This window comes from Paramormyrops kingsleyae, chromosome 15, assembly GCF_048594095.1.
Source record: "Paramormyrops kingsleyae isolate MSU_618 chromosome 15, PKINGS_0.4, whole genome shotgun sequence".
Classification (NCBI taxonomy): Eukaryota; Metazoa; Chordata; class Actinopteri; order Osteoglossiformes; family Mormyridae; genus Paramormyrops; species Paramormyrops kingsleyae.
The window spans coordinates 11,881,412-11,895,311 of NC_132811.1; the positions used below are offsets into that span (position 1 = coordinate 11,881,412).

Below are 13,900 nucleotides of genomic sequence, written 5' to 3' on the forward strand. Positions count from 1 at the left end.
GCTCCGTATGACGCATCTCGGGAGAAAACAGCGGTTTTATGAGTTCCGAGATGGAGAAACCAGAATGATTCCTTTTATAACTGTATGTAAAATGATGTAAATCATTCAGCCTTCTGAACAATCATTCTAAATTATTTAACCAAAGTCTTTCATTCACCAGAATTAAAACCAGCAGCAACAACACTTTGAACTGCAGCGCGTTTTATATTAAGAGCAAGGATCTCCAAAAAATAAGATATAAATTAGGTTTTAACTAGAGTTCATAAAGAATGAAGATCTACATGCATTTCGTCCTCTTCTCATCCTTGTGCAGTGCTAAGACTCTGTTTCCTGTCCTAACGGTGCAAGACTGGCGTAGAATTTGACAAAGAGGGGTCAGAATTTGGAGTTTGTCTTAATCTTTGGGTTCTGCAGCAAATTTGTTCAGCGGCTCATAATTCCTCGGATGACAACATGCATTTCAGGACCAACACAGACAGACATGGCTGCACTGTGTCAGTCGAACAGATACAATCCCCTTAAGGCAATTACTGGCAGATTTTGACCCATAGATAAACAAAGACATCACAGGCCTTCAATGCCTGATTTTTTTCCCATAGTTCCACAAAATTTAACTTTTCAGGCTTAAGTATACAGACTCAGCAATTAAGAGCCTTATAAGAGCAGATTCAGCTTTATAAACTCTGGGTGGCACGGTGGCTTAGTGGTTAACACAGTTACCTCACACCTGCAGGGTTTGTGGTTGAATTTCACCCCTTCCAGTGTCACACTGTATTTCAACATCCTCTCCCAGTCCAAAGACAGACAGTTAGCCTACCTGGAGACTAAATTACCTGTAGAGTAGAAGTGACATAAGCTCCACCCCTGTGGCCCTTTATTGGAGGATGATATAATATTTAATTTTACTTCATTTTTGAATGACAGATAAAGTCAAATAAAATTAAAAAACAATTTCTGCTAGTACCCCATCCTGGACGTTTGCCTGCTTTGTGCCCTAACCATAATCCATGCTTAAAAACTGTGAAGCATCCCATAGTAACATCAACGTTAGCTTCTTTTCGTCATTGCCGCGTTGCTAAAGGAAACGCCAATACTACATGCGATTACAATGCCCTATAGAGGGTAAATGGCATGTCATGGCCACCATATAATATTTAGTCTTTGTGGGTCAGGCTTGTTCCTTATGTACAATGAACATTTGGCCTGTAAAACAAGGGAAGCGAATGGCAGCTACTCCGGGAAGGGGGGGGTTTCCTGCTTTCGTGATAAATGTGGCGTAAATTTCATTAGACGGTCCCTTCGCACGACCTCGGTAATTGAAAACCGATTTCTCGATGGGAAGTATCTTAACAGGGACGCACCTTCTTAATCAGATGCAGTACGTGCAAAAGCGGGGCGTATCGCATGAATCAAAGCCAGGCCATCAGAATAAGTTTATTGGCACTCAGCGTCTGAAAACATGTTGGCGAGCCTCCTAAAGTTTTTCTTTTAACACAAAAGTGCAATCCGGGGGAAATCAGGTCGCTCACTATACCAGATACGTGCATAGAAAAATTCACATGCTTTTACAGGTGATAAAAAAAACAGCTCGGACAAAATAGTGCGTTTCTGGTTATTAATGAAGGCCAAGGGGTGAAAGAAAAATTGGCTTGTCCACAATGAACCAGCTGCTTAAACACGTGGAATTCCAAACACTCTCTGACTGAACTACAATTCCCAGCATAAAACGCTTCGACTTCCCGAAGTTCCGGAAGTGTGTTTTAACTTTTTTGGGTGGTGCCCAAATCCGCCTCCCGGAAGAATAGTACATTTCAATATGTAGGTGACCCGGTTATATCAAAATATAGTGGGTGATTTCAGGTAGGCATGCCCCCTATAATAGTTTTGTTTAGTATGTCTTATCTGCGTAGCAAAAAAGACTCATGGGTACCTTTGAGTTGTTTGGTCAGCTAGTGCTTAATCTTTTGGGTAGGTGGCGTTGTTCTCTGCTACTAGCTACGAAGTTTAGCGATTATTGGCGATTTTCAAGATTGACAAATACGATTGTTGTGAATAGTTGTAAAAATGTGTACCGATCTGTTGGCTGCACAGTGTAGAGGTTGCACGGTCAGTTGCTGTTTAAAAGAGCCATGGTGATGATCACTGGATATTTTACCTGTTCAGGTCTTTGAAGTTAATGCTTAAGCTCAGGTCGAAGATTTCACACAAGGTTACGGCGGATCGGAGCATTTCCGCATTTTCAGTACGTTACAGTCGCAGTCAACGAGCAACTGCAATCTGCTGAATAGTGACGACTGCATGAGACTCTCTGACTTAATGGGAAGTGCAAACGTGTCACTACCTGTTAGACACCAGCCAAAGCTGTATATGCCGAATCCGGGAGTATTTTCAGTGGGTAGTTAATTCTGCTCTGTATAACAAACAACGAATATAACATTTTTGCTTAATGTTTTACAATAGTTAAAAAAAATCTTAATCATTTCATGATTGAACTTAAAGAATAAAACGTAGAAAGAAAATTTTAGTGTTCCTAGCAGTTCATAGACAGAATGCATTAAACATAAATATATAGCTTATAGTGTGTGTGTGTGTGTGTGTGTGTGTGTGTGTGTGGTTGTCTGTGTGTGTGTGTGTGGTTATCTGTGTGTATTTACTGTGCAGAATCTACATCCAGTCGTATATGTTTTGATAACCAAAATTTAAATTTGCATACTTTTGTATATTTCGTGATTTAATAAATTGCTAGTTTTGTTTTTGTCTGGATCTGAAGGTCTGTGGTTGCCATGGAGACGGATAGAGAGGTTGTTGCCATGGCGGTGCAGAGAGTCGCCAGCATGCTGCAGCGGCCCGACCAATTAGACAAAGTGGAGCAGTATCGCAGGAGAGAAGCCCGCAAGAAGGCTTCTGTGGAAGCTAGGCTGAAGGTAACCGAGCCAACGTATGCGCACATGGCCGTCGCAGTACATAAGAGCAGTCACCATTTGGCAGGGCAGCTTCCTAGGACCAGTTTGAAGTGTGTGACTCAGCCCCTGTCTTTTGTCCTGTTTTTAATGTGAAAATCCCAGGCTTTGCGGCTCAGCTCTGCCCCAGGGGGGGATGGAGTTTCAGTTCGCGTGACAAGGGCTCTGGCGTAGCCTCCTCCACCCTTTTGTTTTTCAAACCAAAGATATCCGTGGTAAACACACAAAACCGCACTCTGTCTGTTGGGATGTCTATTTTATAGCTTTGCCTGAAACGAGAATGTCTGTCTGGGCCGTAAACAGGAATACGGCTATTGGTCATGAGACTTGACAAAGCTGTGTGCTGTCCAGTGGCACCCACACAAAAGACTGCCCCCGTGTATCAAGGGATACTTTTAAGCCTGAGGGTGCCAGAGCGCCACATCGTTTTGACTGCTTTAGAGCACTTTTCAGAGCTCTCAGATTGCTTTTTCCCTTAAATCGCAATAAAAAACAGACCACGGGAGTCATTAACCTCCATGTCAAGTCTGAATAATCGAGCTTGGACATGGCTTCAGAGTGTAAAGTTCTATATTCAAGACTATAAGTATTCATAGCTGACAAACAGGGCTGATCTTTTTAAGAGCTATCGGGACCTGCAAAAAAGTAACATCTGAAGTTAACAGAATTATTTAATTTTTTTTACTTCAGCTGTCCGATTGCATACGAATATTTTTTCAATGTCTTTTTACTCATAACTCATAACGTTATATACTCATAACTTTTACATAATTTGTAGCCATTAAGGCATTTTCTTTACTATTAAGAATGAATCGTTTAACTCTGACGTGAAGCAAGCTGGCTGGTAAATTCCACATTGGACGTTTTTAAAAGTAACCATATGTCCCAAAACCTGTTTTTGTCACATTCATTCAGCTTCTTATTTCAGGCTGGGTTTTCTTTGCAATGCTATATTCAGGATGACGTGTCTAAATATGGATGAACTGAATTACAAATGAATGGAAATTAGATATGGAATTTAGTATATTAATCTGGGGCTGCTTGTCTCATTCCTTAGTATGCTGAATTGTTGACGCAATGCCAATTTTTGCTGTGGAGTATGATTATCAGATAACAAACAAGACATATTTTGTTCTCCGGTCAGATCCTGAGAATTAACGTAAAGCTTTAAAATGAAGCTTCACCTTGCAATTAGCATCTCATATGGAAAAGTATTGATTGCCTGTTGTCTTGGAAGTATCTGAAAAAATTTCTGTTAGACCAGTGCCACTGTGCAGGGGTTCCAGGCCATACAGGGAATTGATTGCTAAATTTGCTAAAGTGCTGCTAATGTGTGTCCGAGAGATTTTAGCTTTTTACACACCAGTGACTCAACCCAACATTTGATTGGCTGAAAGTGCCTCCCATGGTCTTACTTTTAGGCCTATATCCTGCAAGGAGAATAGAGGTGGATGCAGGCCGCACACCTAGTTTGTTGAGATGCACATTGTTGTTGTTTTTTCTGTCTACCACCCACCCCCACCCCAGGCAGCCATCCAGTCTCAGCTGGACGGGGTGCGTACCGGCCTCTACCAGCTCCACAATGCCCTGGGGGACGTTAAGGACATCCAAGGCTCTCTGGCGGATGTCAGTAAAGACTGGAGGCAGAGCATCGACACGATCACCAGCCTGAAGGACGTCAAGGATGTGGTGGTGCAGCACAGCCAGCTGGCATCGGCCGTCGAGAACCTCAAGAACATCTTCTCCGGTAGGAATGCAGGCTTCTGGCCATCCGCGTCCACCCATGAAATTTTGTGGCCATTGGGATGCTTTCCTGAATTGAGGATTGTGGGAGGTTAATCGTATAGTAGATTTGGCTTTATCTAGGAGATAGCTAGCAGAAAGCATGGAGTAAATCCGTCTTTTAAACAGCCTGAATCGGATGTAACAGGATTGACAGTCTGTGTAGAGTTAAATGTATGTGTCTTCATATCCTCCATACCTGCCATCTCTATTGCAAATTAACCTTTTTAATTCAGTTTATTGTATTGTTTTGATACTGTAAAAAACAAACAAAAAATTGGGTCGCTCCCTTACGTATCCCCAGGTCCTAATCCTCAGTTTCCCATGAATTGCTTTTGCCAGATAAAGAGGTAAAGGTTAGTAGGTTAGATCAGGATTTGTGCGGAAATGCCAAGTGCAGGTTGCAACTCACAAAAACGTTTATTACTTGCGGTAATAAAATGAATACGATTTGGATTCACTTCCAAATCCTGTAATATGAACTATGTGTAAAGCTATCTTTTTACACATAGTAATTTGCTTCATGTTTCAGTTATCGTTAGAAATGCTTCCACAACATGATGGATACCACCCAGCTAAAGAAGGCTCGTTTCGGTGCTTTGTGGTCCAGAAGCAGGTTAAATTAAGCGAGTCAGCCAGAGCTGATCCATCTGGGGCCTCATATATATAGTCCAGCATTTGGGTTAAAACCAGGCAGAGTTTTGGATTCCACTAATGCTTTCAATGAGGTCTGCACTGTGCAAGGTGCAAGACCAGGGGTGGGGAACCTGTTCCCTGGTGAGCTGGTGTGGTCTTTTGGGATGACTTCTCAAAAAAATAAAGCTGTGGTTCTCAACTCCTGTCCTAGGGAGCCACTGTGATTGGCTAATTGAGAGGCCATCCCAAAAACCCGCACCCTCACCAGCCCTCCATGGATCAGCTTCCCCATCCGTGATCTAGACTCTCACCAGAATGTTTACATGTCCAGAAACTGATGTATGTAATTCTTCACTTTGGTTGAGGAGCTGTTTACTGGGCTATCAGTGACATGTTGGATGGCTGTTCATACATGAGGATGGAAATGAGTGGTTTACATTTACTGCCTGTATTGGGTTGAAAGAAATGTGTACATGCGTGTGCAAATATACGTGTTACTAAGCAACAGCATTAAATTCCTTTTTTTTTTTTTTTTTTTTTTTTTTTAATGAGACTGACGTCCATTTACCTTTGTTGGCAGATATCATCTGAAAAGCCAACAAGACACTTATTAATTAAACATTAAAGGATCCTCTTTTTATTGAAAGAGTGGATTATCCTCTTCAGGTTCACATTTGTACTGATGTGTATGTACTGTTTGATTATTTCTCTTTTTAAATATGTAATACTCAATTTTGGCATGAAGTTAAAGACCGTTTCAGGCTGACTGACAGGATGATTTTGATTGGTTAATGATGTTGTTGTTGTTGACTTCAAGTAAAATAATCAGGTAAACTACAGTTTGCCCTAGACCAGGGTTTCTCAACCCGGTCCTCGGGGACCACCAGACGGTCCATGTTTTTGCTCTCTCCCAATTCCCTGCCAATTGGGAGAGAACAAAAACGTGGACCGTCTCGTGGTCCCCGAGGACTGGGTTGAGAAACCTTGCCCTAGACTAGTGTTTCTCAACTCATTCCGCGAGGACTCGAAAGACATTTCACATTCTTGCTCCTTCCCAGCTTGATGCACAGCTGAACAATCCAGAATGCCTGCTTCACGTGGGCTGGGAGCTGAGAAGGAGCAAAAATGTGGCCTGGCTGGGGGCCCTGAGGACTGGGTTGAGAAACTCATCCCTAGAGGTTCCTCTCGGAAGTGTCCTGCTATATTTCATCTCTCTGACCGCGTCCGCACTCTTGTCCCTCAGTGCCGGAGATTGTTAAGGAGACCTGTGAGATGATCGAGCAGGCTGAGCTGCTTCAGGCCCACCGCAGGCTCATGGACCTGGAATGTTCTCGTGATGACCTCATGTACGAGCAGTTCCGGCTGGACAGCAAGAATGCGCACGACATGAACCTGATCCGCAACTACTTTGGCGAGGTGCAGGGCCTCTCTGAGGAGCTGGCCAAGCAGCTATGGATGCTGGCGGAACGCGGACTGGTCACTGTGCGGCGCGACCCCACCATGCTGGTGTCGGTGGTGCGCATCATCGAGCGGGAGGAGAAGATCGACCGACGCATGCTGGACCGCCAGAAGCAGACGGGCTTCATCCCGCCGGGCCGGCCCAAGCGCTGGAGGGCGCGCCTCTTCCAGGTGCTGGAGGCCACGGTGAATGCACGCATCGAGGGCTCCCAGCCAGAAACGCGCGAATCTGACAAGATGTGGCTGGTGAAGCTTCTGGAGATCACCAGGAGGAACGTGCTGGATGACCTGCTGGTGGTGAAAACCCTGATGGTACAGTGCTTCCCATCAAACTACAACATCTTCAGCGTCTTCTTCAACCTCTACCACCGCGGTGTGTCAGCCTGCGTGCAGGAGCTGGCCGCTGAGGAACTGGAGTCCAACGAGATCGTCTCTCTCCTCACCTGGGTGCTTAACACCTACAAAAGGTACTCGGCGTCTGACTGACGGAGGGATGGATGGATGGATGGACGGACAGAGAGGGGGAGGGAAGGAAAGAAGGAGGGGTGATTGATGTGATGTGTGCCTGCAACCATATGGTTCAAGATTCAGCAGATCATGTAGCTAGAATAAAACATGGTTTTTCAAGAGTAAAGTCTGAGTTCCAGTGGGACTAAGATTGGAAGAATCCCAGAATGTGACCTCCGTATCCGTCTGGCGTGACTCCCGTCTTTTAGCGCCGAGATGATGGGTCACCCCGAGCTCCGTTCCGAGTGCGACGTCGAAACGCTGGAGCCCCTCCTGCCTCAGGATGTGGTCAGCAGGTTGCTAAGCAAGTACATCCAGACCTTCACGGTGAGTCGCGCCGCCATCCGCCGACCACCCCGATCCCCAGCCTCCCAGAAACCCCTGAGCTGTTGCTTGATGTCTCGCACCCAAGCTCCGATTCTTACTCCCCATCTGCTGCCTGAGGGTCCCGCAGACTGGCATGTAGGAGCAGACGGGCTTAGCGTAAGCTCCTGCATTAAAGCAGCCACACCTCAGCCGGCGATAAGCACACGGCCAGGCTCCCGTCCAGCAGTAAATGCCCATATAATCCTCTAGGGGGCAGCCTCTTACCTAAGCACATTTTCAGCTTGCATATAATACATTCCGGTACTTCAAAGGTGCATTTCTTCAAAAATAAATTTAAACACCTATACCATTACTGGCCAGCCATTTTCTGGCACGGCACACGGTGTCTTACCCAGGACACGCTTCCTTCCTGTACTCTTAATCTTAAGCCGCTATGCTGTATTTTTTTATATCTGTATTCTCAGATGTTTTTCAAGGAACAAGAAGTCCATCTGAACAGATACTTACTGATAGTTACTGAACATTAACTGCTAAGGTTCCTGGACAGTTTAAGAGCAATGATTGTACAGTCATGAATAATGTATGTAAGAAGATATATTTTGCTAGGGCTGCAAACAATAATAATTTGATTTCATGATCAACTAGTCAATTAGCTGGGCCAAAAACACAAGATTTAAAGAAAAGTGCAACTCCTTTACTTAAAAAAATATATATATATATATATATATATATATATATATATATATATATATATATCCAGAGGTATTTTTTTAATCACAGTTCTGTTAAAAACTTGACAATGTGTAGAAAATATCGATTTAAAGTGACAAAGTTGCATAGAAATAATGATCCGCTGTCATATATTTCAAAATATCACGATATACCATATTATCCAAGCCTAAGTAACAACTTTAAAATTGTTCATAAAAGTTTACCCATTTCAATAGACTGCTTGTATTTGTGTTTGTTGCCAAACATCTGCCCTCTGCTGGTCTGGTGGATTATCACGGCTGTTTGCACGTGGAGACTTGTGCAGCCAGAACAACTGTAACAGCATGTGGAAAAGTGAAGCATGACCTAAGCTTAACACACCAGTGTTAATGTTGCTTGGTGGTGATGTGATATATGCAATTTGCAAGCCTGTAAAAACTAGCTGAGGGAACATGCTCTGTCCCTTATGTTTGTGCGCCTCAGTCCAACATCACCGGCTGGCTTCGCAAAGCCCTGGACACGGACAAGAAGGACTGGCAGAAGAGCACTGAACCAGAGGCAGACCAAGACGGATACTATCAGACCACACTTCCCGCCATCGTTTTCCAGGTACTACCCACCTCCCCCCAGGCTCGCCATAACCAAAGGAGGTGAAGTTGCAGGAGGAACGTTTTGCGAAGCTAATTAGTTGACTCCATGCGTAGATGTTTGAGCAGAACCTGCAGGTGGCAGCACAGATTGACGAGGCTTTTAAGGAGGAGGTGCTACGACTTTGTCTGAAGCAGATGAACTCGTTCCTGCGCAGGTAAGATAAACGGCGTGGGGAGGATGTTGCATCTTGGTCCCAGTGTCATCGGCTTTTTCCACCCTGCTCTGGTCTCGACACCTTCAGTCTTCAGACAGACTAAATTTACTCTGTGCTTCGCCATTCGGGTTCAATGCCATTCTTTCGTCTTGGCGTCATGCCCGCCCGACGCCAGCCTCTCTACAGAGATCCTCACAGCCACACGTTCTCATTCAGGTACCGAGACGAGGCCGTCACCTACAAGGAAGAGCACCTGAAAGATCGACAGGTTCCCCAGTGCTACGTTCAGTACATGATTGCCATCATCAACAACTGCCAGACATTTAAGTAAGCCTGTCATTACTGATGGATCTGAGATCATAGTTGGCTTCAAGGAAACAAGGCGTAACAGTTGTAATCAGACATAAAGATGTAAATTGAAGGAATCAAAAAAATTGCTGATAAAAGACATGCCCACCCAGCTGTGATAGATACTGTGTACAACACGCACACGCACATATAATTTTTTTATATTTAATTTCCAGAGACTCTATAAACAGTCTCAGAATGAAATACTCCAGAACGAAAGAGGCCACGCAGAATGACGCTGCGATTGAGAATTCACTCAACGAGGTGGCCAGAGAGGGCTGTCAATTCCTGCTGGATGAAGTCTTCCTGGACTTGGAGGTGAGGCGGTACAGCGAAGTGGCCAGCAGAGGGCAGGAGGCCAGTCCGTGTCTCCAAACCAGATGCCTAAACTGAAGCGGGATTGGCGGCAGGCTGCTTTAGCAGGAAGACATGCAACATTGTGCTGTTTAGGGAGCATGGGGGGGCAGTTTTCCACACTTCATTCCTTTACCATCGTACTTCATCTTCCACATTTTCTTTTTGTAGAAACTCCTCAGCGATCTGCTGACGAAGAACTGGTTGGCGGGTTCCAATACGACAGATGCCATTTGTCTGACTGTAGAGGACTATTTCAACGACTTCGCCAAAATCAAGAAGCCATACAGTGAGGTGAGCTTAAAAAGAGGAGGGGGAAAAATTTCAGAGGGGCCGGTGACAATACAGAAATGCGTTATAGCACGGCTGAGAGCTTTTTGTTTCTGCATCTGCGTTTCAGGAGATGACACGTAACGCCCAACGCCGCGTGGTGGTGGAGTACCTCCAGGCTATAATGCAGAAGCGTATATCCTTCAGGAACGCCGAAGAGCGGAAGAAGGGAGCCGAACGGATGATTAAGGAAGCTACGCAATTCCGGGCTCTCTTCCAGAAGCTATCTTCTGTACGTGTTGTCCCTCCCTAGCCACCATTTACCACTCAGCTCTTACAGTTCATTTTATGAATACATCCACTCCTCATTTAGCGACCGCGTTCCATTTTAATTTAGCAAAATGGTCGGTAAGTGAAAATCACGGTAGCCTAGGCGTGACCGCGACTGCTTCGCGCTGCGGAGACCACTGGTCGCTGGCGTCTCATTCCGATAAAGTTCTCGGACAGCCATGCCTTATTCTCACGCTGACGTGTGTTGTCGGGCACAGGAAATTTGGTCATGAATGTGCACATTGGTCAGAAAATTAATTTATTACCGTCATATTTGTGAACGGTCGCTAACCGAGGAGGTCGCTAAAGGAGGAGTGGGTGTAGACATGGTAAGAATGTGTGTGGTTTTTTTTTTTTTAATAGTGCTAGTGAATACTATTTGAAACCATATTGAAGAACCATGGTCAGTATAATGTATTAGTGCCTGTATGAATCCATGTCGCATTCTGCAATTGCCCATTTTAAGCTGATCGTTCTTGCCTTTAGCGCATGCTAACCACACCCTGCTGTGTCCTTCAGAGTCACGACAGTGACCATTTGTGTGACGCCATCGCTGCCATAGCTGAGGTGTTCAACCTGACCGACCCATCGCTGCTCTACCTAGAGGTGTCCACTTTGGTCTCAAAGTACCCCGATATCAGGTGAGATGTTTGCTTTTGTTGTGATTAATCTTTGGAATGTACCTCACTGTCCCCAAAGTATCCTACAGAGTGTCTCTTAACGTGTACGAAGTTTGATAGATCATTGAGGTAGAATAGTCTTGATTTTGGACTCCCTGACATTTCTAAACCATCTCGCATTTCCATAAACATTCTCAGGGTGGTTTTTTTGACCTCCAGTGTATTGTCGTCTCACTCCCAACCCTTCTGCTTCGGGGTGATTATGATGGGAAGAATACTATGTAAATTACTTTTAATTGATATGAAGTGGTTACATTTTTTGATAAATGACATGCACCTCTTCCCATTAATGCAACGGATTGGCGGTAAATACCTCAGTGTAAAGGTAAGCTAAGTATCAGGTGGGTAAGTGAATCAGTCAACCTTTTTCAGCGTGGATAAGCTTTGAGTCTTAATAATACACCATCGGCGGTTTGTCCTGGGCTGCCGTCGGCGTCGACCTGCGCTTTGCGTGTCGCATGGTTAACCGCATCTGTCGCGAAGCGAACAAAATGTGACCAAGCTTCTCTCCCCACCCCACCCCACCCCCACCGAAGGGAGGAGCACATCATGACCCTGCTGGCCGTCAGGGGGGACGCCAGTCGCGACATGAAGCAGATGATCATAGAGACGCTGAGCCAGAACAAGCCGTCGGCCGCAGCCAGCATCCCGCCGGTGTTCAGGGACATCGCCGTGACGTCCACTGTGCCAAAACTGTTGAAATAGGGTCGATCACCACCCAACCCTCAATACAGAGTCGTGAGCTCCATCACTCAGCTGTACTTTCTTATGCACTTTCAGGCGTGAAATCAAGTTTTTGGGCTGATTGCCACTTATGGGGCTGAGTTAGAATAGAGTTGAAATTCTAATATTTTTTTAATTGAATTTTTTTTAAGCTTTGTTATTCGTAGATGAAACTGCCTTTGTCCATTCGCCTCCTTTTATACATGAACATCTCTTTGGCCCTGTCTGTCATTTGATCGATTTATCTCTTACACTTTTGTAACATTTCACAAAAAAATTATTAAAATTCCTTTTAGGCACTGCTTCTGTCTTTGCACGTAGAGACATTACCCAGCCAGAAAACTCATCTATTCGTCCAGTGCCTTGTAAGTTTAACCGTGAAGATGAAATGAATCCGTTACTGATTTGCTGATCTAGTTGACAATGTGATAATTGTTCCTTTTCTTGGTTAAGAATTGAGGTAGATTTACATTTGTCCCAAAGGTCAGCTGACATAAACATTGAAGCCCTTGCCCTGTGCAAAGGTCATGCCAGTGGACTTGTTAAACCCCTGGATTTCATGGCCAACGAGAGGCCGGGTCCCATTTTCATTGTTGTCATAGTTGCTCTGGGTTTCTATTAGCTATAATATGCTGTAAAGTCTGCGCAGACTTTTGTGCACCTTATGCAGTAATTGCGCTACTATGATGCAGCTTTGGACAACAAGCCAATTTTGATACTAGGAAATGTTTCCCTTTCGAGAGAATTACATTAACTTCATTAAAAAAATCAGGGTGCATCTGGTTTCACATACAGCGTCTATTTTCTGCACCCTGTGCACTACAGTGAGAAGAAATGCAATGCTGTAAGGGGCAATTTGACAAAAAGATATGTCTGGTGCCCCAGAATGAGGTACCCAATACACCTCTCTTGTAATATGCATTGCAATGCATGTGATATGCGTTGCGATATGTATTGATTTGTAAAAGAGAGGGATGGGTAACTCTTCAACCTTCATAAAAATTTAATCTACATGTTCCGATATCATAAATGAAAAAATCAATGGTAAAAAACTCAGTTTGTCTATTCACTTGATGTATGCTGTCACCTACTGGAAATTACAGATATATACACATTTGTTTGTATACATTTTGTGTCATTTTCATGATAGGGTTAGATAAAGCATTGCAGTCAAACATTTTCCCACCAACGGGACAGACAATAATGGCAGCTGTTCTAAGATCAGGCATACAATAAGATTTAATGTTATTAAAGAAGTGTAAACACCACCAGTAATGATGTGAATACTGTCAGTGTCGTTGAGCTGATAAATATTTGTATGAGTATATAAAAGGAGAAAATAATAGGAAGCTCCTGTATTGTTATTATTATTATTTGTAGTAGTATTAGTAATTATTATTATAATATAAATATAATAAAGAAAGACCAATGGGAGAATGGTATTAGTAAAGATTTTTAATAGAGACTTGTAGCACTGACAAGCGAGCTGAAAAAGAAATTGAAAATAACTATCTAGATTTAATGCATTGCTAAAGCGGAAGGGGGGGGGACAAGAATGTGAGAATCAGAAAATTTTGAATAGCTGAATTGGATGAGCAGGGATAAAGTATAAAACGTCGTTTTAAAATTACTTAACCAACGTGATACTATGTGCTTTATGTGCCTGCCTTCACTTTGAATCCCATAAATTCTTGATCTGATTGAAATCTGGGGAATTTGAATGACTTGCAAACAGCAGATACTCCTAGGAATCAGTAGACATGGTGATCATCATGTGTTTTTCATGATCTGGTGATATTATTGCTTCTGTAAAACGCAATTGTACAAAGTGGTTCAAGTGATGGAATGATCACTGGACAAGACAGAATATAAATGTCACCTGTAACCAGTGAAATTTATAGCACAGCGAACTGAAGCGCTCCCCAAACGTCCCAGTAGTCCCAGGAATGTTCCTTAGCATGTTGGAGAAGCAGGACAGGGTATATGTCAGTATTGCTGGTTAAGGGTAA

The 13,900-nt window shown here is 43.8% G+C and overlaps 1 protein-coding gene across 2 annotated transcripts; it reads left to right on the top strand.

Moving 5' to 3' along the window:
* Positions 1-1,756: 1,756 nt before the first annotated feature.
* LOC111854988 (exocyst complex component 3-like) lies at positions 1,757-13,240 on the top strand. Of its 2 annotated transcripts, none has more exons than XM_023833536.2 (13): positions 1,757-1,860; positions 2,771-2,924; positions 4,488-4,707; positions 6,622-7,303; positions 7,553-7,670; positions 8,865-8,990; positions 9,086-9,186; positions 9,403-9,513; positions 9,711-9,852; positions 10,060-10,182; positions 10,289-10,450; positions 11,008-11,129; positions 11,705-13,240. In XM_023833536.2, exons 2-13 carry the CDS (start codon positions 2,784-2,786, stop codon positions 11,871-11,873), a joined length of 2,217 nt encoding a protein of 738 aa, XP_023689304.2. In that variant the 5' UTR covers positions 1,757-1,860; positions 2,771-2,783; the 3' UTR covers positions 11,874-13,240. The 2 variants fall into 2 exon arrangements, with proteins under 2 accessions (XP_023689304.2, XP_023689305.2); XM_023833537.2 differs by lacking the exon at positions 1,757-1,860 and adding an exon at positions 1,948-1,968.
* The last annotated feature ends 660 nt before the right edge of the window (positions 13,241-13,900 follow it).